The sequence below is a fragment of the Drosophila melanogaster genome, chromosome 2R (genome assembly GCF_000001215.4).
Source record: "Drosophila melanogaster chromosome 2R".
NCBI lineage: Eukaryota > Metazoa > Arthropoda > Insecta > Diptera > Drosophilidae > Drosophila > Drosophila melanogaster.
In genome coordinates this window covers 22,342,319-22,362,949 of record NT_033778.4, presented here as the reverse complement: position 1 = coordinate 22,362,949, position 20,631 = coordinate 22,342,319, and the positions used below count along the sequence as shown (strand labels likewise).

Sequence of the window (20,631 nt, the reverse complement as noted above, 5' to 3'; positions counted from 1 at the left end):
GAACTAAACTATGTTTTTAATGCCACTTAAAAGTAATTGCTCAAAAAACTCTTTTTTAAATTAGCCAATTAATAATCCCGTTGCACAATGAGCATAAAGCAGAAAGATACAGAAATGCCAGATTTTCTTGTAGATTTAACTACTTAGTTGGCCTTAAGGAAAAACTCGGCAAATCTCCAGCTGCATTTAACTACAAATTAATTATTCGGTACCTTATGGCTATCTAGTGGAGATCTACAGAAACGCCGCATTTAAATTACAAATGGAGTGGGGAAAACATTCTTACTTCAAGAAAAACTACTCATTTTCAGCTGCTCTTAAGTACCTCTGCTCATGCATTTTGAATGGCGATGACGGAAAAACTTTGTCATTTAATTCCGTCATTCGTTTAGAAGAAAAAAAAGTTTCAAAAGATGGTCGAGGAAAAACGCGAAAAGAAGGCAGCGAAAACATTTGCTCTTTGTTACCAACAATTGGAAAACACCTGAAAAAAGTTAACTTCTGTTTAAACTTTGTGTTCGGCAAGAAGCCAATTAAAATTCTATGGAACGAATTAGAGTGCAGGCGGCATTCCCATTTCCATTCCCAATCCCGAATACCGAATCCCATTCCCACTCGCCTCGCACTAATTCACTTTGCAGTTTCATCTCTTAGTTACTTATGCCATCTCTGCCATCCGTGGAAAATAGTTTTCCTGCACTTTCCGCGTCCTTTTTCGGTGGCGGATTACACGGATCTGCGCAATGTCAGGTGCAGGCGAGCCGGAAAATATATATATATATATATGTATAGATGGATATATATGGAGGACAGAAAAGGAGCAGACTTATTGCATTACTTACGCTAAATAACCACTTACAAAGTGGCATTAGACGAGGAGATGAACTGATCCAGATGGGGTAATGAAGACGGCTACGGTGATGCCGTCTCTGTCGGTGAACTTCTCATTAAAGAAATGCCATAAGCATTCACGACAAAATGCCAACAGGTAAGGACAGCTGAGGTGGAGCAGGACTTAAGTGAAAATGTTCGGGGAGAATACAAATGGAATGCGCCGAAGGACAGCCAAGCGTGCTCGAAATATGCATTTCAATACACAAATGTATCTGTATCTGTGTATATGCATCTGCATCTGCATCTACATCTGCATCTGCGTCGTGGTTAAACAGGCGTACGAAAAACGCACGGAGAGGGAAACATCTCGACGTGGAAAGCCCGGAAAAATCCTCCTCAGTGAGTTGGTAGTCTGGTTGTCATGCCTTTGATTGAGTTTCCACTGCCTGAAATTCACATTCAGGGAATTGTTTGCCTTGCTGCGTATTCAAAAAATTTAAAGTCCGTTTATCCGCCTGATTTTTGTTTGTTTTTCCAGCTTAAAGAGCTTTCAGCTGGAATGTTTGCTGGCAAGTGTACGTAAATTAAAACAAGAGCCGCAATCAAGTGTTCATGGCTGAAAATATGGATACTTCCATAAATGAATAGCAAGACGGGTTCTTTGTTTGTCGATTGTTTGGATTCTCAAGGCATTCAATTGCCCGTTTTACTATGCAAATAAGTTATTTTCTTCTCAATAATTCAACACTGGGCTTTGAATTTTAAATAAATCTTGAGTGTACTTAATTAAGCTGCTTATTCAAAAGCCCGATAAGTTGCTTGCGATTTAGAGTTTAACATTTAAGGTGTTGCCATAATTATCGCCTACACATTATATTGCGTAACATGAAATTAGAGAACAACATATACGGCATATTTAGCCCACACAAACAGTGAATACTAGTGTTACGCTTTCCTGCCTCACTATTTCCATGTTTTCGATTTGCATTTGACTGCACTGCGAATCTGCCGGCAAGCAAGTGAGGCTCTGAAATCTAATATGGCAGAAAAGCCAATTAAAACGCTGCACAAAACAGGATCCTGGATGCTGGGTCCTGCAGCAGGAGATGTTGGGGGAGCAGCAAAGGCGGCGGCAGCCACGAATAATTTCTGGGCTGTGGCCCGACAAGTTTAATCTCTTTGCCCGATGCAGGCAGCTGTGCTCAGTCGACGTCGACTTGGATTTGGTCTTGGTCTTGGTTTGGCATGGGACTGGCTCCTTGGGGTATGCAATATATTTTTGAAATGGCCGAAACGGATGTAAATTTTTTTTTTTTTTTTTTTTTTTAGCGTTTACGATGATGTTTTTATTATTTGATCAACGCACTGTTACCCATGCGGCAACTTAATTTGATCTGCTTAAATTATTTTATTTTACAATGTGTCTTGGTTACTTAAGACTAACAGATTTTTAATCCTAAAAATGATAGGGAGAATTATAATAGTTGATATAACATAGTAATTATTATTTATTTGATTATTCTAATGAATTTTAAAACTAAGACTTTCTAGGTCAAAACCAGGTTAGGGAGGTCATGAGGGTGGTGTCGCTTGAGTCTTCTTTTGACTCTAGTCCGAGGGTCAGCATTGACCACAGCTGCAGTTCCTAGCTTCCTTGCTAGGCTGTTGGGGTGTAAAATGTAAATTGCCACACTGAGAAACACGAGTTCTGAAAATGCCAGCTAACTCAAAGCTTTTATTTATTGAAACAGTAAACTTTGCACCATTTTATAAATTGGATAACTATAACACCCATATCTCATTCCTGACTTTCTTATTTCATTTCAGAGAGTGTCACTAATTGATTGCGAATTGCTGGCCTGGTAAGTTTATTGAACACCACCATGGGCGTGGGAAGACCCATTTGCGAAGGGGTTCGCAAGGGTGTGTTAGCATATGGGTTACTGGTTCAAGCGGGCTTACAAATACTTGGTCAAGTGCTTAGTAAATGCAGGCAATTCTTTTGTGGGAAAGGAAAGCTTTTAGTGAAAGTGGATGGGATGGCAGTATGGAAATGCCAGCTTGAACTTTGATCAATATCAGCAAAGTAGCCCCACCCAGTTCCCAGTTCGCAGTTCTCCCTGCTTCCTTGGGTCCATAAAGTGCGAGAAGAATGAACTAATCGCTGGTCAGCCATGAAAGGGGTAAAAGGGCGTGGCGGTTCGGTGAAAAGTTATGGCCGCCATATAAAAGGGATGGCGTGTCGCAGGATGCCACAGTAAGGAGTGCATGGTCACACCACACATGTGGCTTTCGCTGCACTTTTGTGTGACATCTTAAGTGCATATGGCTGCAGGTCGCTGTTCCTGTGGATCCTCCGGATGATGCTAAGCCACCGCTTACCGGACTCGCTTTTACGGCTGCAATTTGCCAGAGACAAAGCCATCGGAAATCTTTCCCACTGGGTTTCCCAACGTACTCCCGTTTTTTCGTGGTTTACGGCGGTGAAGAGTTTACATTGTTACGTTCCGCAGGGCAAAGTATTCATAAAGATTAAATGACGACAAGGAAGCTGCGGATTAGCTGGTACTACTTACTGGAGAGGGGAGCTTAAAGTGGGTTTAAATTTCTCAGGGAACAGCTATAATAAAATTGCTTCAGACGGAGTCAACATTTTGATTCAATTAAAATAGTTGGCTATATGAAAAAAACTATTTCATCTATAATAAAGGTGAATTGGATAAGTGTACTTGCAACAATTATTTTCAAAAAATATATAAAAATCCGAATCAAGTAGCCTTAAATAATTCAGATAATAAGCTGGGATCATGTCTCCTTTCTATTTGGTAATCGTCAAATCAATCTTGTGGCCTTTGCTATTTTAAGCCCTGCGAAAGTGTACTTTAGGCGATTATGTTCGCAACAAGAGACTCCAATTAAATGAGAAATTTCTCCGAAGTATAAAACCAACATCATGGAATGGCTCCAACATACAACTAGTTTTTCAATCTTGATCTCGCTGCGTTTTGTTCTCTCCGGCGAAGCGTGTTTTTCCAACTCCGTTTTTCCTCTTGAAGTTATTTCTCCCAGCCTCGACTAGTATGACAAAAGTAGCTTAACTTGTTTTCGTTTTTTATTATTTTTTACTTCCGAAGAAGATTTATCGATGGCCGTGCCAACTCATACATAAACTGTTCAAGGGAGCACGTCCCTTTGCCATAAAAATACGAATATGAGCGAAATATTCTGGCATGAATAAAAAAGAAGGGAGCTGAAAAAGATGATGGCCTGCTTGCGATATTCCAGTTGATTTGAGACCATGTCGGGTAGGGCACATAAACACAAAATTGAAACTCCGATTGTCATACATTTCAAAATAAAATATCAAACTAATAATGTTTTATCTGATGCACAAGTATCGCAGAAATAATCATCAATGCAATAATCAAATGATGATGTTACAGAAAGCATCTGGGCTTTTAACTCAAGATCATATTTTATTAAAGAACTCTTATACCATTTCTCTACGAGCATGTGTCAAATTTCAGATTGTAAGGAATTTTAAGTACCATGTCAAATTATATTAATGCATACAGAAAGCGATTTACCGGGAAGCAATTTCATGCAACTGCTGCACGCAATTCGAGGACAATGTGAACCAAAACCCGAGGGTCCTTTGAGTATTTGGCAAATTCGCCAGCGTTAATTGGTGGGCGTGGCCAGGTGGCCATCTGAAATTGAAATTGAAACTGGCGCTGATTATCTGGTCGACCGCCGCTGGAACACGTCCGTCTGCCACCCACTTGGCATGAGTTGGGGCAATAAAAACTTATTAAGCGATGCTGAGGACGCGGCACTCGCAACTTGCCATAAAACCCGGACAACATGGGGAAGCCCCAAAAAGCGGGGGCCAAAATAGGGGAAAGGGAATCGTGATGGGAGGGCCAAAAGGATAAATGGAGAAACATTTGGCAGAAATGTGTCGTTGCCTTGGGGCAGGACCGTAATAAAAACGAAGGAATAAAACGAAATAAAAATATAAAAAATGCGCATACGCCGCATTGGCTTCGCCTGCCTTATAATAGACATTAATAATATATCGCCGTTTCCGCTCCAGACTCCTTCTCATCCGATTGCAGTGGCAAGTGCGATAAACCGTTTAGCAACATCCGGAAACGGAGAGAGAGAGAGAGCAGAGATAGAGCGCTATGGTCGAGTGTCGCGACTATTGGATACCCGTTAATCAGATGGAGAGGATAAAGATAAAAAAGAAGAAATGAAATGCCTTATCATTTCCATTAAATTGGTTTTAATAGTCAGATTTTTGCTATGTCATGCTTTTCAACAAATCGATCATACCCTTGTACTCAACGAGTAACGGGTATAAAAGAAGGAAATAGTGTAAAGCACAATCCTAGCGAAATTGCGAAATTGCTGCCCTGACCATCCACTCTCTATCTCTGGACATTTACATACTAATTCGATTCATTACTGTCCAGCCAGGGCTGGAATCTTAATTGAGGTAATCAATGCATCTGTAAGCTGATTTAGGTTGAGTGGTTTCTTTGGACCCCAATCGGCTTAAAATTCAATGCATTTTCAATTTGGCATATTCGCATCTGGCCATCCTTGAACTCTGATCGAATTCAATAACAAGAATTGTATAAGAAGTACACGCAAATATTTTGCAATGAGATATTTGCTCATATGCACACACAATGGCCGTGCAGCAACAAAGGCTTCAAAAAGTATTGGGAAAACTTTGGCGACGACTCCCACCCACAGCAGCCCACTGCCTCCACTTCTCCACTTTCCATCTGCTAACTTTTTGCAGTGCCATCTGCGGAAAAGTTTATTGCGATAAATGAAAATAGGAAGCGCACAACGAACAGTTACAACAAGATGTTGAAATAAGTTGTCAAGCCAACGCATCCGGCTGTTTTATGTATTTTCTACTCCCATTTTTTTCCTGCTTTCTGGGCGTGTATAGTTTTCCACTTGTCTGACTGCGGCGGCTGTCGGCGATAAGCGCAAGGCATTGATAAACATCCCCATTCTACGCGGCACCGCAACTCCATTTCTTTCGCAGCACTCCCGTCTCATGTCCTCCCCCCTTTTAGGTGGGGATGGAGTGGATGTCAGGCAGTGACAATGGCTATGCCGTCCCCACAATTGGTTGGCTTGACAAAACGCTGGCCGGGACTTGTAATACACCTCAAAAAAGTAAGGGTGTCCTGTAGTATGGAACATTATCTTTACACCAACATGTAGATGCATTCAAAATGTCTGGAATTTGCTATGATATGTTGAAAGCCCCCACGCTTAGATCTTGATATCATATTATAACGATGCCAGTAGAAATTTAGTTGCTCCTAATGCAATCTTAGATTCTTCTCTCACTGCATCTGGCTCAATTCTTAAGGTTGAGGTCGTCGTAGTTGATTTTCCGCAGCTCTGCAGGCGGCAGGTTGGAAAAGTGGGCAAGGGGAAATGGAAAAGCGGGTAAATGGAGGGTTGCTGGGGGCGGCGACTGTCAGTGGGACACTTGGCTGTCAATGGCAGTTGAGTTACGACAAAAGGGAAGAATTGCATGGCAGAGACGTTTCCTTCGGCTTCCATGGCTTGTGGAATTTTTCACGCGTCACCTGTGGCAGATAGTGCTGCTCCCGCCGCCTCTTCTCGGCGGGAAGTCTTCTGTCTTGACTTTGTCGAGGGAGTCGGAGTTTTGCCATATATCCTAGGCCTTTTCCGATGGAGGAGCCGAGTTGAATGAACTAGCACCGTAATCGATGCGCCTCCGTGTGTGCGTTTGTTCTGCCGCCATTGTTCGGGATATCAGATACACATATCCTGGCACCGATGGCGGCGTCTGCCAGGAGAGCCACAAAAAAGGCAGCAGGATGGGCTCAGCAGCCGCTTGACATTCATTTGATAACATTTTATTAGCATCAGATGATGGCGGTTATCTCATGGCTGCACTTCACATTTCCGCAGGCAGACAGATGGCAACCACAATGATTGTCAGTCAAAATAAAGACAAACAGTGGCCGTGTCCATGAGTTTGCGGATGCGAAGGGTTCGAAGGGTGGGAGGGGTATGGCAGGAGGATGTATATAGGATATATCGGACCGATTCAGTCAGGTGCAAAGCCCTCTACGTGGCTGCGGCTAGTCACGTCTGCCACTTGTGCTTATGAATGACACTACACTCTCTGGCACGGAGCGGTAAAGGGATTTATCCGGTTCAAGTCCTGTGAGCTCAGGATAATGCACTGCAATGGCTCTCATTCGGATTACTCCACCCTTACGCGTTGATATGGCAATCGATTCCGCTTTGAATTGCATAGTTGCGATGCGGGAAAATAGGTTTGTTTATCAAGCCAATCGAAAGGTAGTAATTGAAAGGATTGCAGAAGAGGCAAAAAAATAACACTTTAATATGAAACTCAGTTATGAATCAATGTTTCCAGTTAAATGTAACTGCAAAGCTGAATCAGAAAGCCACTTTTATCACAGCTGTCAGAATTGTTAAGCCCTTTCAAACTCAATTAAACCATTTAGACTTTAAATGAAAATGCCATTTTCGTTACAATCACATTGAGAGAACAATAATATCAATTTTCATAGATGAGGCGATGCGATTTCTTTGGCTGAAATATTTTGCACGTGTTCATTAAATCTTTTCACAATAATTTGAGCATTTGCTGTCGGGATCATATTATACATGTTCAGCTTTGAGTGCAATACTCACATACTTTCGATTCCTTTGTCAATTTTTGCCGCAAATGATAGTGTACAGTCAGATTGTTTTACAATTAGTAGGAAAGCATGCAGACTGCAGTTGTCGTTGGCAACCTCAAAGTGCGCAACATCCCCACATTTACCCACTTCATCCTCATTTATTGTTTTGAGGCTTTTCATATTTTGAAATAGTAACTCCCCGCCTGTCGCAAACAGTTGCAACCACTGACATTTTTGGTCTTGAGATATTTCATTAGAGTAAAATCGGGCTGTGTGGCCCAACCACACAGTCTGTAAATTGTTTCGTCCAAGTTAAATTGCGGGGAAAATGTATTGTGGCGTCCAAACAAAGTACAATTTATATTGCTGATTAATTGAAAACGGAGGTGGTGTCGTTGCGATTCAGAGCCAGAGCTTGACCTTCGTTTTTGGGAGCGGAGGAGCAACAAGGATTCGAAAGGATTCTTGCGGGACGTTCGGATGGAAAACGTAAACAAACACTTGTCCAAGGCAAGGCTAGGTCGGGTTTTCGAGAGATCCCTGGTGGCTATTTCTCCAGCGATTGCGAGCTTTCGCCAATGCGCATGGGCGCTCTTGTATCCTTTTTCCCATCTCGCTGTGCCTAAGCTTTCGTGACGTCACATGGACGCCGCCAAAACGGCACTCGGGCCAAATGCCAAGGACTCGAGCTCAGTGCCATTCGAGTGATTCGCCCAGTGAGACGTTCCAAGCGCCAGAATTGAATTATTCCCCACATATCCTTCGGTCTCGCTCTCGTTCTCTCTTTCTGTCCTGCTCTCTTCGCGGAGAGTGTGTGCTGGTGTGCGTGTGTGTTTCAATCAAAATCAACAAGAGCATAGCCGAAAAAACTTTCAACCAAAGCGTGTCTAACAAATTAGAAAGCCAGAAAAACCAAATAAAAAAAAAACGAAAATAAAAGAACCAACATTGACTTCAACTGTTGGCCACGTGGTATGTGGCCTTCTTGTTTTTTCAGTCAGAATCCGAGGTAAATTTTTCGAAAACAAACAGACAGACACAGCATCGCCGAAAACAAGAAAAACACTGCGGAGAACAATCGAATTTTTGGGGGGGAAAAACCACCGCCAGTAAAATTCGGTCAATATTTGTGCGAGTGTGCGTGGAGTAGGGAAATTTTTTGGAACTTGTGTGTCACTCTGTTTGTTGTTGTTTCTGTGCGCAAATATAAAGGAAAACCAGCGAACAGCCAAATAGGGAAAAATCTGTGTCAGTCGCGAATTACGCACTATCTCATTTGGGAATTTCGGGCCGCTTGGGTTTTGTGAATGAATAATCAAAGTGTTTGCACGCATTTTTAAACCGATTTGCGCCTGTGCAAATCTTTATTAATTTCCGAGTGGTGTTCTTACTAATGACAACATCAGTAATTGCTGCCAGACACGAAAATCATATTTACCTGCACAGAGAGAAAATGCAGAAACCATTTCGTAAACGAAATAGGCTTACTTCTGACATATATCAAAGGAGCTGTGACTGCACTTTTAGTAATAACTTTAACTTGGTAGTGGTATGTTTGGTGGTTTTGAGTTTTTCAAGAAATCAAAGCCATATGGGTCAAAAGTATGCCACCTGGCTGAATAAATCAAAAGGAACCGGCGGAGAACCGCGGGCGGTAAATGTTGCATATTACGTGAGTTTTTACCACGACCATACGTTACGCATACGCCATGTGGGCCCCCTCCGAAGGCAGCAAAGGCTACCAACAGTGCGTCGCGTAATAAATCGCACGACAATAACTCACGGCACCCAGGAAGGGGGTTGAAATGATGATGGGGATTTGGGACAATAGAAGGGGTAAGCAACCAGAATCGGGTCGGGCTGTGACCAGGAAAGTCGCAAACTGAAAGCTATTAAGCCGAAAGACTTAAAGACTTTTGCTACCCACCTCCGGGGACGGTCTACTCCAGCCCCCTCCCCCGCCACAATTTCCCCTCTCGCTTCAAGCCAAACCACGCACACACACACACACACACACACACACATCCGTTTCCTGTGACAAGGAGCAACAACGAAAACTCACTTAGCCATGCTGCCTCAGCCTCTGTGTTCGCCAGACTCACTTGACATGCTCTTAATACCAAATAAAAAACAAGAGCTCAAGGACGCTGAGAAAACACTCCGTTCCACTTTTGCACTGCGAGTAAGGCCAAAACCCCCAACGCCCCGGCCACGCCGTCATGTGTAAATTTTTAATGTTACCAAGACCCCCAAATGTAGGTTATCAAATTGTGTTCAAGTTGTCTTCGCCAAAAGCGCCGTAGAAAAAGTTTTAGCGCTCGCCGTTTCCCCGGTTGGAAAACATTTTAAATGATTTTGTTGTCGGCGGTTGGTTGTTTTTCGTTGTGTTTCCCTTTAGACGCCCCCTGCCAATTGGGTCAAGCATTTACATTTCACGCCTAGCGAAAAACTCAGTCAGAACTATGCTACTTCGTCACGCCCCCATCCTGCACGCCCCACTCACCACGCCCCACCACCATTCGCCGTGTTGTGCAAGCTCTCCAACGTTCGGTAGTGGTGCATCTATTTAGTCAAATTAAAAACACAAATTCAACTCTGCTCTGCCGGCTGCCACTAATTAATTGCAAACTAAATGAGTTTCTCGGCATAAAACTTTATCCACAGCAAAGCTGATTGCTGTCAGTTTTGCGGCCGAAGGAGGAGCAGCATTCTACTGGCGATGTAGATTGCAGCGAAATCGCTTGGCAAAGAACAGGGGCGGAGATTGGTTTATGTGGCTCCCCTTCTCCCCGAGAAGGAGCCCTGGCTCAAATTGTAATTTGTGCAGCTCCCACACATTCCATTCTCGCTCCATTGAAGTTTTCTGGCTGAGAAAGGGGGGCGAAACCATCGAGTCATACAGGAAATTAGGGCTAAAAGCAAGTGTAAAACGGTCAGCGCAGTGAAAACTTTCTAGCCCGAAAAGGGAAAAATATTGGAAAAAATTCTAACTTTCGAGTCGAAAGTTCACAAATATGTGAATGGAAATACTCAGCATTCTATTTAAACTGCATACGTTTAGACACCTATTTAAGTAACTTTATACGTTCATTTTTAATTCAACTAAAATTGCGTTTGAAGGGTTTTTAAAGGAGGTCAATGCAATTTCGCTCTCTGACATTCCCCTCAAGTGAATGGCTGGGTTTAGTCATCATGTTATGAGTCACACAGCAGGATATGTACGGTCAATGAAGTTAGCCTTTCGGAAATAAAGTGTTCGCTTGCAGGTAATCGAATTGAATGCTGGCTAGCAGACGGCATCCAGGCTCAGCCAGCTGAGCCAGCTCAGCGAGTCGAGTTGAGATGGGCAGGACCTTAATGATGGATGTCAGGACGGACAGGATGACCAGTCACTCACTCATTTGGCATTGAGGGCACTGAGCCATTAAATTCCCACTTGGCGTGTGCGGCGGATTGGATTTCGATGGCTGCTCGCGGCGTGAATCTGTTAATTCAACTTATTAATTTTCATTGAATTTCTCCGTTCGCCACTGTCACAGTCACTGTCACTGCCAATGTCAATTGTCACCGAGTTGTGGCGCCCTAGGGCGGGCATTGACATTATGGCACTTTGGGGTGTGCTCGTTGGTCTGTGGTTTGTGCAATCAAGTCGGTTCGAATGGTTTTGCTCAGCACAAAATACTGCATTAATTTGCATGCATTCTGTAGGCCGACATTCAATCGATATGCCAAAACTTATTGGCCATTTGTTCGGCCAATTCATTTAAATCTTTTCCATCTCAAGCCTTTGATTTATTTAGAGCCTGAGCTCCGGCTCATGGAATGATAAATTAATAAATGTGTGCATTGAATCAAAGGCAACGGCAATAAATTTCAAATATTTTACCTCCCATTTTAAGAACGAAAGCCACAGACGCACACACATGGATACTTGGAATCGCCCTTTCAAATGAGCCTGCCTCCGAGTGCTGTCACACTGGAAGAAGTGAAGAATTTAATAGCCAAGCTGCCACTTAAGAAAGCTCCTGGAGAAGATCTTCTTGATAATAGAACCATTAGACTTCTCCCAGATCAAGCATTGCAGTTCCTTGTCTTAATATTCAACAGCGTTCTTGATGTTGGCTACTTTCCGAAAGCTTGGAAATCGGCGAGCATAATTATGATCCATAAGACTGGAAAAACACCGACAGACGTTGACTCGTACAGGCCCATCAGCTTACTCCCATCTCTGGGTAAAATTATGGAGAGGCTGATCCTAAACAGGCTGCTCACATGCAAGGATGTTACCAAAGCGATTCCCAAATTTCAGTTTGGCTTCCGGTTGCAGCACGGTACTCCTGAGCAACTACATAGAGTAGTGAACTTTGCTCTGGAAGCTATGGAAAACAAGGAGTATGCAGTAGGTGCCTTTCTTGATATTCAACAGGCATTTGACAGAGTCTGGCACCCTGGGCTCCTGTACAAAGCGAAGAGGCTGTTCCCGCCGCAGCTATATTTGGTTGTTAAAAGTTTCCTGGAAGAACGCACATTCCACGTCTCTGTTGATGGGTACAAATCATCAATCAAGCCAATTGCAGCTGGAGTTCCTCAAGGAAGCGTTCTTGGCCCAACCCTATACTCAGTTTTTGCTTCGGACATGCCTACTCACACACCAGTCACAGAGGTAGACGAAGAAGATGTGCTCATAGCCACCTACGCTGACGATACTGCTGTGCTCACGAAAAGTAAAAGTATCCTGGCTGCCACTTCTGGTCTACAGGAATACCTGGATGCATTCCAGCAATGGGCTGAGAACTGGAATGTGCGCATCAACGCTGAGAAGTGTGCCAATGTGACGTTCGCCAACCGAACAGGTAGCTGTCCGGGTGTCAGTCTGAATGGGAGACTGATCAGACACCATCAGGCTTATAAATACCTTGGTATTACCCTCGATAGGAAGCTCACCTTCAGCAGGCACATCACAAATATTCAGCAAGCGTTCAGGACCAAGGTTGCTCGGATGTCTTGGCTCATTGCACCACGCAACAAACTGTCGCTTGGCTGCAAGGTCAATATTTACAAGTCCATATTGGCCCCCTGCCTGTTCTACGGCCTGCAGGTATACGGCATTGCTGCGAAGAGTCACCTTAATAAGATCCGGATCTTACAGGCGAAGACCTTAAGAAGAATTTCGGGGGCTCCTTGGTATATGAGAACAAGAGACATCGAACGCGACCTCAAGGTGCCCAAATTAGGAGACAAGCTCCAGAACATCGCCCAAAAATATATGGAAAGGCTTAATGTACACCCCAACAGCCTAGCAAGGAAGCTAGGAACTGCAGCTGTGGACAATGCTGACCCTCGGACTAGAGTCAAAAGAAGACTCAAGCGACACCACCCTCATGACCTCCCTAACCTGGTTTTGACCTAGAAAGTCTTAGTTTTAAAATTCATTAGAATAATCAAATAAATAATAATTACTATGTTATATCAACTATTATAATTCTCCCTATCATTTTTAGGATTAAAAATCTGTTAGTCTTAAGTAACCAAGACACATTGTAAAATAAAATAATTTAAGCAGATCAAATTAAGTTGCCGCATGGGTAACAGTGCGTTGATCAAATAATAAAAACATCATCGTAATCGTAAAAAAAAAAAAAAAAAAAACACACATGGGACCCCAATAAAAACCAATTTATGAAGCATGCTTCTCAGGGCAATTGCCTGCCCCCAAAACACACAGCCCAAGAGCTTAATTGAATGCGAAGGCAACTGCATAAGGAGCGTCACCGGCAGGCCACAAATCAAATAAGTTGGGCGAAAACAGGTCAAGTGCTCAGCCTGAACTTCAAGTTTGATGCTGGGAGCTGCTAACTGGGAGCAAGATGCTTTTGGACAAAGGGAAAGCACTTAGTTGGCCACCAGCAACACGCTCCTTTGACTCATGATTTGAGATGTGTGTGTGTAGCCAAACAAATATATGTATGTACACACGCTCCTGCTGACTTGCAGTTGAGTGCACATAATCGGGATTTGGCTTTCAGGACGAAGAACGAGCGAAAAGGCAGAAAACTCTACGAAATCCTTTCAATTCGCCACCCACTTTCTACTTGACGAGTCCCCCGGGCGGCGGCTAATTTGTTCTGCTTCGACACAAATTGTAACTAATTTTTCGTACTCAACTTTTAGCTTTCATTCCAATGCAAATTGCCGGACAACCTGGACAAACTTAAAGCCCTAAAAGTTAACTATAAAAACGCAGCATGGGCATGTTGGAAAGTTGACAAGCGATTTTCTGCAACTATGTCGATGGCAGACTTGGTCGAAAAGTGGAAGTTTGACAAGCGCTGCGACAGGCAAACTTTCTAAGCGGAAAATGGTGTCTTCCATACACAAAGGAAAATGTCTGAAGCAGAAAAAAGAACGCAATAGCTAATAACCAAATTGGTGTTTTCTGTGATAGCGAATGTTTTTAACTACTATGTTTTTAAATCACTTATCCGTGCAATATATTGTATTTAGAAGACGCAAGTTTGATTATTGCTTCTGAATCGACTGCCAAATTTATTTACTTCGACTTACAGCCTACTTGTGAATTTTGCCCCAAAATCGCGAAATAGTGCTGGCGTTCTGCGCCTCGTAGAGATGAGTCAGTTTTCGGAGAAGCTTCTCCTGCTTGGCCTCGTCCTTGCGCACCTGAACCTTGTGGTTGTGATCGCTGAGGTTTCTCAGACGTTTCGAGATCTGGGCCGTCCGCTTGCGCACATGTTCGTCCATGTCGCGAGTAATGCGATCTTGGGAGTCTAGCCAACTTTGGGTGGTCTGGCGATGGTGGCGATCCGTGATCAGCGCCACTCGCGCCAGACGAACGGACAGCTGCTCCACCTTGTGCTCACCCAGCCGATTGCGTCGCTCCTCCGCCTCCTCCAGACGCTCCTCATGGGGGCGGGTCGGAAATGGGCGATACTTGCGATGCAGTCCACTGGGGGGATCACTCCGCACAGGATCCTCCAAATGCACGTAAAAGGCCGATGAGTTGCTCATAATTTGGGAAAAATATAGTAACGGGGACCAAAAATAATGTACATAAATTCAAGAGCTGACTGCGAGATTTATTGAAATGTAATGCAATGTTTAGATATTTCAAAATAGTACATCATATAATCCGAAAAGCCTTAAATAATAACTTTAATAAGTACATAAGAAGAAATACACGAACATTTTAATTACCTCTCTGTCGGCATAATCCAGCAACAAACCCATAAAAACGGGCAGCAATAGAGTTTTTCATACGAAAAAGCAGTGAAATTTGAACACAGACAGTTTAAAAAGCATGTTAGCAGTATATTCCATAGACCCCTTTGGGTTTTCCCCAGCCAGGAGGACCTCATCTATCTGCGGCCTGTGCTGTCAGTGTGCAACATAAATACCCATTCAGTCCGCCAACAACAGGGCAACTTTGGCCAACTTCATCTGTGTTCGTGGCACGGATGTAACGCAAAAGTTCCTTGTTATTATTATGATTAAAGTTTGTGCTACTAGTGTGGCCCACACCACATTAGTGTGGCTGCCACGCCCCCAGCCGCTAGTCTCCGCCCCCCTGTTTTACCACCTGGCTTTGCTGCTTTAATATAAATGTTTGTGGTTTCGTCGTCAAGGTGCTCTGGAATCGACTTTAACTGTGGGCTCGGTCGCTTCTGTTGGCCTAAGCCCGGCACACAAATATACATGTATGTATATTCGTAAACATTCACATGTGAGCTGAGGGGTTTTATCGCTCGACCCCAAGCATCCATTCGGATCATGGATTTTCAAGGAGATAGCAAGAAAAAACACAAAGCCAAAACATGACCGCAACATATTTTGCTGGTCATCCTTCGTTGTAGTGGTCTTAAAGCGGATTAAACTTAAAGTATTTGCGTGGAACGAGGCTTCCTTTTTTTGGGCTATCAGCTAAAGGCCAAAAAGATCATATGGCAAGCTAAATATATGGTGAGCTCGTAGGTGCTTAATGGCAACCAACCAATCATTTGAGTTTGAATGTCCTTTAACTTCTAGTTACATCACACATTTTTCGACGTGTCAATAAGTAATTTCAGGTCTCTAGTTACCTTCCCTTCCACCTTTCATGTCTGCTCAGTGAACTTTTCCTTTTATTTCGGTATGATTTCGACACTATGCCCCTTGCTGTACTGCGTTATTTGTTGGTCAAACCGAAAAGTGCATGTCATGTCACCTTTGCTTTCCAACCAGTTGAAGTTACGAGTACCTCGTGGGGTTGTTCTGCGCCCGGTGTCACATGCTTCATGCCCAGTTAACAGCTGTCACTCCGCCCCACTGAGAATCCACTCCGAGTTGCGAGCTTGAGCCCTGTAATTTAACTTTTTCCTTAGGAACAGCTGCCTGCAGTGACAACTGGAGCAGGAGAACTGTGAACTGCAAACTGTGAACTGCAAACTGCAAACTGTGAATAGCAAACTGCGAACTGAGCGTCGGCATGCAATGGCGGTGGAAGAAAAAAGCAGTCCAAATGGAGGTTTATGGCTGGTGTTGGCCTACATGCAAACAGCTAAGCCCGACCGGGGAATTCTCAGTTTTTATGGCCATTTTGTGGGCAAACCCAAATTAGTTGAGCTGCCAGCGGAAATCGCTGCACATCCACAAGGCGTTGACTGATGCAAATTTCCATTTCTGTTTACTTGCAGGACAACTCGTAATTGAATGGCAGATTGAACGGCGAAGAAGTTACAGAGACAGCCAGCTTAGAGTACGTATTGTCCCGCGTTTTTAGGGCTTAAACCAGACAAGCAATATCGTCAACATTAGCCTAGATAACTTATTCGTTAACTCGCTTAGAAATGTGTTGAGTATGATACGATCTAATTTTTGTGATTTTTTTTCTTATCAAAAGTGTGTCCATTTTAAATGGTGATTAAAAAACAAAGTACCATTTAGGCACCATTTAAAGTGCTTTCAAATGCAGTGAGACTTGATCAGAGCTTAAAGTTTGAATATCAAGGTTAAACTAACTTTGTTTAACTTTTTCTCTGTGTAGGAGGGATAAGTCAGAATGTTTGAGTGTCAATTCGTTCAGAGTGGTGGCAGTTGAGGCGCCCAGAAGAAAGCCCCACAACGTTCTTCCCGCCCACTCGCACGCCCCTTTTGCCGGTGGGTTGTGTGTGTGTGCGATAGCCAGAGTGGTGCCTCATTGGGTGTGAGTGTGTGTGCGATAGGTACTTGCGTTGGTGGTGGTTAGCATGCAAATCAACGGTCTAGCTGCCGGACCCACGATGGCAGCCTCCGAGCCACCAGAGCCGCCGCCGCGCAATCCGGACCGCATAAATGCCTCGCTGCACAAGTTGGGCGAATCCGTAAGTACAATCCGAATGCACCACCCCGACCCCCGCTCTCCTTGCTCACCTTGATCCCTTTGCTCCCCTTGCTAGCCATCCCAGATAACAGATTTAAAACCCAACCACCCGCACCACCAAACAAGAAATTCACTTGATGTTTAACCGAATTGGGCCTCATTCATTGCTTGGAAACAGCCTGCATGCCACGGGGTCCACTTTTACCCACCCAATCCCCACTTTTTTGGCGCACCACTTCATCTCGTTCCAGTGCTCTTGCTCAAAAACAAACTGAAATCTCGAATAATTACCCATTCTGCATCCCTCATTGACTTGTTGACAACTTAGGGCTCTATATTGTATGTGTAGACATCTCTTTTGCTATCTTCCCTTGCTATCTGATTCTGCTATTGCTAGGCTATATATTTTAAGCATCTCTTCTTGCCGATTTTGCAAAATCGAATTTCCTAAATTTATTCAGATTTGACTACTAAACATAGAAACGTTCTTAAGCTAAAGCTTAAACAAAAGCTTTGATGAAATATAATTGATATTTTCTTACTCTGTTATAGAATAATAAACTCTATTTTTCGATAAAATAAGATTAAATTATTATCTCAAAGGATTAAATAAAGTTTGAAAGGATTTTGCAAAGTGGGCTTGGCATAAACACACGATTTTCTATTTTCTCTTAGCAAACGTTTCTCTTAACTAGAATCTGAATACTTTGAGTGTTTAAGCATGTGTTGAAACGTTTTAAAACCCTTGCAGAAAATAGCCAAATCCCTGGATACCTCGGTGTCGACAGGACTGAAGGAGAAAGCCGCTTCCGTGAACAATAACAAGCCCATAAGACCGCTCTTATCGCTTGACAGCTCGGTGACGGCTTCGACATCCTCGGGAGCAACAGGATCTGGTGGCGGAGGTGCGCCAGCCAAGCCATCACCTTTGGTCTTGGCCTCCAAACGAGACCTCACGCCCAGCAACGAGAGCAGCTCATCGCCGTCCAGTTCGAATGGCAGCAACCAGACCCTCACCCCACCCATGACCGCTGATAATCAGCCGCTCCAGCAGCAGTTACAGCACCACCAGCACCGGAGTCCTGCGTATCCTGGCAAGCCAGCAGAAGCCGCAGGAGGAGTGCCTCAGCAGCAACAGCAGCAGCAGCAATTGCCGAATGGCATCGGCAGCAGCCACTGCAACAGCAACAGCAACGGCATCAGCAGCACTTGCAACTCCGGCACAGCCATGATCCATGCGAATAACTCGAATTTAATTGCCGCTGGTCACTTGGCACAGGCAGCCGGCCCCGCCCACAACGCCCCCTCCAGTGGCAGTGCACTCAATGCCGGTAAGTGTGCGGGGGATAGCGGCGGCTTCTGTTGCAAGGGTGCTTGTACACTGGGAAAAAATACTTACCTTAAAAAAGATAATTCCTTTGGGGATAGTTATTGCTGGTAATGATCCTAAACGATCAGCAAAGGAGCATTTTTTCTTAATTTGATTTAATACAATTTTATTTTAATTACTGTTTGGATTTGGCTTTTCGCTCAGCGTATGCAAATGCATTTGTAATGTGTAAACGCGCAGCGCGCGGGTGTGAGCGGAGGGAGCAATCAGCAGATTGCTGCGGGCAAAGAAAGGAGTTTCCTTGGGCAAGGGGGGGTTGGTTGGAGAAACGGTAGAGGCCTGTGGCATGGGGCAAGGATCTTTGCGGCATGAATGAACAAATGCTGGCCACTGTGGGAATGCCAAATGGGAGCCGGCCAAAAAGGAATTAAATCAGCGTTCCTGATTGAATCCTTTCAACCTGCACGCTGATTTAATTCCATCTGCCGGCTGCGTAAAATATTGAATCCCATTTGTTTTGTTTTAATGCAATTGCTAAAGTATTTGGCGGCACAAAAGGGGCAAGAAATTAAATGTTGTCCTGTGGCCAGGCAGATTGCAAGCTACCAGTGGCAACCGAGGGTAAGAGCCACAAGCCAGCCACAGCAGGACAAAACAACTAGGTCCGCAGGACGAGGATGCAGTGGCGGCTTAGGTGTTTCCAGGGATGTGGAACGGGCAGAGTACCTTTTTTTGCTCTTGGTCTTTTGGCTTGGTCAACGCATCAGATTATATCAGAATGGCAAAGTGATGCACACTTCAAAAATCTGACAAATGGATGGTAATGGCCTTCGTCCGTTCGTTGGAGATACAAGCACCATTTGCCCATCTGCCCCCCCATCTGTCCGTCTGTCCGTCCAGGAGCTCCGACCAATCGCTTTTAGTGCTGCAGTTGAAAAGTCAACGAAGCAGATAGGCGGGGTCATTCCGGAGAAGGTGAAAAAGTCGGTGGATCCCAAAGTGGTTGCGGTCGAGTTGGGCTTTCGAAACTTAAACGCTGAAAATTTAACGGGGAGCGGGGGTGGTGATTCAGCCACTTTAGTTTTGGGACTTGAATAAAAGTTAACTCTTCAATTTGGTAGTTTTTATTTGGTAAACAGTGCAGAGCATTCGACCTCAATTCCTGTATGCATTTTTTTTGCCTTTTATAATGATTTCATGCCGCGCATTAAGTGCTAATTAAATTTTCATTTAAATCCTTGGCCGTAAAATAAATCCGTGTTGACAATCAATAAGCAAAAAAGCTGAAAAAGATGGCATAATGCCTATCCACAGGGGAATTTGTATGTGAATAACGATTATCCTGGCGGTGTGTGTGCAATCAATTTGGGTTCATCATCAGTCATTCACATGGATGAACTTGTGACCGGGGCTTTCGAATTGAGGCTGGGGGAATAACTAGGTAATCACAATGTGCATCTCGCAAATGCGTTCCTCTGAACCCATTGTTATCGCCATCACTTGCTGACTCGTTTGCATTTAGATTAATGTGCCGACAATCAATATTAATTCATTTCCATGTTCGACTGCAATAATTGTTGTTTATTTACTTTTCAATCCTATTTGTCCGTTTTCGATGAGAGAAAACCTAATTTCGAGCCCTGCACGCCCCCCCTGTTTCCCAATCCCCTTTTCAACTAGGCGGATAATACCTGAATACATATATCCGTCAGTCCGTACCAATATCGAGCCACTCATGCATACCCACCAACCCCATTATCATTACCATTTTCCCCATTTGTTGGCATTGTTCTTATACTTGTTGTTGCTGTTGTCGTCGTTGTTTGCCATTGCTGTTTATTTGTTTTATTTGGAACTACTTATTGGGTCAACCCGAATATGTTTGCCTGCCCCCAAACACCCAAACAGCCCGAAACCCGAAGCCCCAAGTCCCCCAAAAACCATCTATATCTGTGTATCTGTATCTGAACAATGCCGTATCCAGTCGACAAGCGAAATGCCAACCTATCGGAGCCGGATCAGGACCTGCCCCCGAATCTGAATGTAAATCTCAGCCCGAATCCATCGCTGGCCCTGGGAGCCCCGCACTCCCCCACGTCCGCCGCGTCGGCGGCCTTGCTCCTCCTCGAATCCTGCGATGGAAATCGCAACGACGAGTCAAGGTTCCACCACCTGCATTCCGCTCCCCGTCCAGGTAAGTCGATCAATCTATTCGCCCCGCCCCCTTTCGCTTTCATCTCAATTTCCGCTCTGTATTTTTAATTGAAGCAGCAGCAATCACAATTAACCCGCATCCCAAGCAACCCCAAAAACCCCAGCATACCCAGCAACCCCACTTGTTCCACCCGTAAAGTAGTTGCACTTGATCCCCATTCATCCGCTTAGTGCCTGCCGAT

General features: G+C 44.1%; 2 protein-coding genes across 6 annotated transcripts in view, besides 3 other annotated features; one reads left to right on the top strand and one right to left on the bottom strand.

Moving 5' to 3' along the window:
• The window catches only part of Liprin-gamma, a 39,610-nt gene that overhangs the window by 10,160 nt on the left and 8,819 nt on the right, over nucleotides 1-20,631 (top strand). Inside the window, exons 1-5 of one of the 5 annotated variants that reach the window (NM_001103944.2) lie at nucleotides 8,242-8,562; nucleotides 16,241-16,302; nucleotides 16,591-16,906; nucleotides 17,657-18,236; nucleotides 20,220-20,429. In NM_001103944.2, the coding sequence (NP_001097414.1) occupies nucleotides 16,793-16,906; nucleotides 17,657-18,236; nucleotides 20,220-20,429 (904 nt within the window). In that variant the 5' untranslated portion in view covers nucleotides 8,242-8,562; nucleotides 16,241-16,302; nucleotides 16,591-16,792. Of the gene's footprint in view, nucleotides 1-2,661; nucleotides 2,697-8,241; nucleotides 8,563-16,240; nucleotides 16,303-16,590; nucleotides 16,907-17,656; nucleotides 18,237-20,219; nucleotides 20,430-20,631 lie in introns of those variants that run through there. The other 4 variants (NM_137819.4, NM_001299787.1, NM_206200.3 and 1 more) reach the window with 4 other exon arrangements.
• Nucleotides 2,149-2,509: a mobile genetic element.
• Nucleotides 5,010-5,060: a mobile genetic element.
• Nucleotides 11,481-13,195: a mobile genetic element.
• On the bottom strand, nucleotides 14,075-14,643 carry CG11298 (uncharacterized protein). The gene has a single exon (NM_137820.2). It carries the CDS (start codon nucleotides 14,577-14,579, stop codon nucleotides 14,121-14,123), a length of 459 nt encoding a protein of 152 aa, NP_611664.1. The 5' UTR covers nucleotides 14,580-14,643; the 3' UTR covers nucleotides 14,075-14,120.

Excerpts from the sequence above, each read along its gene's own strand:
- CG11298 (NM_137820.2), bottom strand. The coding sequence starts at position 14,579 with ATGAGCAACTCATCGGCCTTTTACGTGCATTTGGAGGATCCTGTGCGG.